A 3,964-nucleotide genomic window follows, 5' to 3' on the forward strand; every position below is an offset into this window, starting at 1 on the left:
GGTGTGAAGGACCGGGCCGGGGAGGCTTGGAACACAATGTAATCCAGTCGCCGCAGGAAGAAGCACGAAGGGACGAGCGGCAGCAACAGTGACGCTAGACGGGGTGGCCGCGGCCCGGGCTCCTGCCCCAGAGACCCGCAGGGGCGGCGCCGCTGCCTCTCCGGGTGGTGGGACGCTGTGTGGGCGCGGCAGGGGTGAAGTAAGGCGGGCGGTGGGCGGCGGGCGGGTACTAGAAGATGTCTGGACAGCGGGACCAGTCCTGCCGCTCCTTGCACTCCCAGTACTCGTGTGTGTAGCGGAAGATGAGTCCACCCGTCACGTCGTCCGTCTCCTTGCGGAACCACATGGGACTGTAGGCAGGATACTCACGGCCTGGGGGCAGGAAGGGGCTGAGGTTACCAGTGATATGGGGGGAGGGGAGGGGGTGGAGCTAGGGTTATCAATGGTAGGGGGAGGGGGAGGGGGAGGGACTGGGGCTAACATTGGTATGGGAGCTGTTTGTTTTTGAGTTAATGAACAACACAACATACATCTCACTTCCTCTCTTCTCACAACCTTCTTTTTTTTTTCTTTTATTTCTCTTCCATTGCTTTCTCCTACCTCTATCAGTCCTTCTTTTCCTCTCTCTCTCTCTCTCTCTCTTCCTTTCTTCACCTCTAACTGTAGCTTCCTTTTCTCTGTCTTCATCTCCCTTTATCCTTCCCTCTCCATTTCAAATCCACTCCTACATGTCCTTGTCCTTCCACTCTCCTCCCCTACACCTCTTCCTCTTTCCATATCTCCTTCCATCCTTCATTCATTCAACATCCTTCCCTCCTTCACCTTACTCCTTTCATCCTGCCTTCTTGACCTTCCTCCTCTCATCTTACCTCCTCCTTGACCTTCCTCCTCTTATTCTACCTTCTCCTTGACCTTGTTTCTCTCATCCTACCTTTTTCTTGATCTTCCTCTTATCCTACCTCCTTGACCTTCCTCCTCTCATCCTACCTTCCGCTGCTGCCTGCTCTGCCTCGGCCTCCCTGCGTCTCCTGGTTGCCCGCTGCTTCTCCTCCAGCCTCAGTTTCTCAGCGTTTGCCTCGTCCCAGCTTCCCTCCTCCATGAGCCTCTGGTCGGGCCGATTTCGGGAGTCAGTTGGACATATTAGTTCCTCCATCTCGTTCAACTGACACGCCAGCTCAGTAAAGTTGTAGTACTTGTCTGCGTCCGGCCTGTGTGATACGATGTGATTATTTACTCTCTTGATCTGTGTGTGCTTTTTTTTTTTTCAATGTAAGAGGGAATAAACTGGTCTAGGGTAACTTGGAATGCCATAAAAAAGGTCCACTTAAGGCGGTGTCACACTAACACTTTTACAGTCGTTTTTCAGAAAATCGACAATATTTTGGCTTCGGCCTGTCACACACAAACAGTATTTCATTGTCACTTCCCGCCAACACAGACCGACAATGTAAACAAACATGGAGGCTACGCTGCGGCAAAGATACGCAGCTCTGAACGTAATACTGTGTGTTACGAAATTTAGACGAGCTAAACAAGCCAAAAAGCGTGCATGGATGCGTTCATGGTTAGTGGTAGAACCAATGCACGTGGAAGCAGGTTGAGGAGACGCGGCAAGTCTTGTGGTCTTGGTCTTGGTATGTAAACAAAGGCAGAAAATTTGCAGACGGAAACGATCCCCACCGTCTGACAAATTCATGTGATAAGTTCATGCGGAACGGTGAAAATTTGACGGAAATCGCATTAATCGACGTAAAAAGTGCTAGTGTGACACCGCCTTTAGGTGCCGGTTCCCTTACAGGTCTGAGAGTTGGCCAAAGTGAAGGGATAAATGTCTTGAAATTCCCCTCTTAACCCCTTCAGTACCATGATGTGTTCTCATATTCACTCTGGTGACTATTTGGTCATTCTATACAGCTTCAGAAACTCATGTGGGGGATTAAAATAGTGAAGACTGTGGCCATTAATCTTCTGACCTCCATAGACCCTTCCTAATGTCAATAAAATGGTCTAATGGTACACAAATCTCAAGGTAAAAATGCGTCCCAGTACTGAAGAGGTTAAAATAGTGAAGACTGTGGCCATTAATCTTCTGACCTCCATAGACCCTTCCTAATGTCAATAAAATGGTCTAATGGTACACAAATCTCAAGGTAAAAAAGCGTCCCAGTACTGAATGGGTTAAAATAGTGAAGACTGTGGCCATTAATCTTCTGACCTCCATAGACCCTTCCTAATGTCAATAAAATGGTCTAATGGTACACAAATCTCAAGGTAAAAGTGTGTCCCAGTACTGAAGGGGTTAAAATAGTGAAGACTGTGGCCATTAATCTTCTGACCTCCATAGACCCTTCCTAATGTCAATAAAATGGTCTAATGGTACACAAATCTCAAGGTAAAAATGCATCCCAGTACTGAAGGGATTAAATAAAGTCAAGTAACAGGAAGCTGGAAATAGAGAAACAGACAGGGAGTTCCAGAGTTGACTGTGAGTGGTATATTACACCAAGCCTACACTTAACACCACACCGCACCGCACCGCACCACACCACACCATACGTACGTTACAGGATTCCTCTTCCATAGGACTTTAGGGGGCCCAGTCTCGTACACCGGCTTGCCTCCTCTGAGTGACTGGGAGATGACCCGACACGCTTCAATCTTCTCGTCCCACATACCCGTAATGAACCACTTCAACGTACCCTCGCTGTCCACCACATACCCCGTCACCTGCAACACACACACACTCATACAAGAGGCAGTCCCTGTTGTGAGATTAAGAACAAGAGGCTAAAGACAATAAAAATAATAAAACTAAGTTGCCAGTCCCCTTGCAGGTTTGAGTTAGCCCCTTCCCCCTAAAAAGGGATAAATGTGTTGAAACCTCCCTCTTAAATGAAATCAAGTCACAGGAAGGTGGAAACACAGAAGCAGGCAGGGAGTTCCAGAGTGTGCCAGAGAAAGGTGTGAAGGATTGAGAGTACTGGTTAACTCTTGCATTAGGGAGGTGAACATTGAGAAGGAAACACAGAAGCAGGCAGGGAGTTCCAGAGTGTGCCAGAGAAAGGTGTGAAGGATTGAGAGTACTGGTTAACTCTTGCATTAGTGTATAGAATCTTGAATATGAGTTGTCTCTTTCCATAAACTGGTCTTATCTTTCAAACTGGGGGGGGGAGAGAGAGAGAGAGAGAGAGAGAGAGAGAGAGAGAGAGAGAGAGAGAGAGAGAGAGAGAGAGAGAGAGAGAGAGAGAATAGACTGACAAACTGTATGCGCAAGAGAGCAAACACTGACAGAAACAAAGAAAAAACAAAAAAATCAAATAGAAAGACTGATAAATTGAGAAGAGAAACAAACACAAATTAAGAAAGAGAGGAAGAAAAGAATGAAAAATAACACAAGAGGAAAGATAGAGACTGCACACACACACACACACACACGGACCTTCTTAGGTGTTTCCCTGGAGAAATAAGAGTAAGGAATAAATTTGAGGCAACATTTATCCCCAGTTTGGTGGTTGACGATCTCCATCTCCCCATGATTGTCCAGCCACAGCTTGCCCACAATCATGTTGTGCACCGTGGTGGACACCTTCCGCCAGGTGTAGTGGTTGCCTGCGGGTGGAAGGTGGAATGCAATGACTCGACACAATGATTAATTAAGAAAAGTGTGACTGAATGACTGACTGACTGACTGACGGAGTGACTGGCTGGCTGAGTCAGTGAGTGAGTGACAGGCTGACTGAGTGACTGGCTGGCTGACTGGCTGACTGACTGACTGACTGACTGACTGACTGAAGAACCAATAAGGGAAAAAGAGAGAGAGAGAGAGAGAGAGAGAGAGAGAGAGAGAGAGAGAGAGAGAGAGAGAGAGAGAGAGAGAGAGAGAGAGAGAGAGAGAGAGAGAGCTTACCTGTGTTTCCAAATTCCAGGTGGGCAATACCGAGGGGAATAATTTGCAGGTATTTCC

The 3,964-nt window shown here is 47.5% G+C and overlaps 1 protein-coding gene across 9 annotated transcripts in view; it reads right to left on the bottom strand.

The window, feature by feature from the left end:
* Window positions 1-200: 200 nt before the first annotated feature.
* The window catches only part of LOC123518991 (oxysterol-binding protein 1-like), a 62,868-nt gene continuing 59,104 nt past the window's right edge, over window positions 201-3,964 (bottom strand). For all 9 annotated transcript variants that reach the window (XM_045280111.1, XM_045280104.1, XM_045280158.1 and 6 more), the window contains 5 exons: window positions 3,908-3,964; window positions 3,440-3,609; window positions 2,561-2,727; window positions 988-1,208; window positions 201-372 (listed from right to left, as the gene is read on the bottom strand). The exon at window positions 3,908-3,964 is cut by the window's right edge and continues 94 nt beyond it. In XM_045280111.1, coding sequence (XP_045136046.1) covers window positions 230-372; window positions 988-1,208; window positions 2,561-2,727; window positions 3,440-3,609; window positions 3,908-3,964 — 758 coding nt within the window. In that variant the 3' untranslated portion in view covers window positions 201-229. The remainder of the gene's footprint in view (window positions 373-987; window positions 1,209-2,560; window positions 2,728-3,439; window positions 3,610-3,907) is intronic.

Source organism: Portunus trituberculatus, chromosome 7 (genome assembly GCF_017591435.1).
Source record: "Portunus trituberculatus isolate SZX2019 chromosome 7, ASM1759143v1, whole genome shotgun sequence".
NCBI lineage: Eukaryota > Metazoa > Arthropoda > Malacostraca > Decapoda > Portunidae > Portunus > Portunus trituberculatus.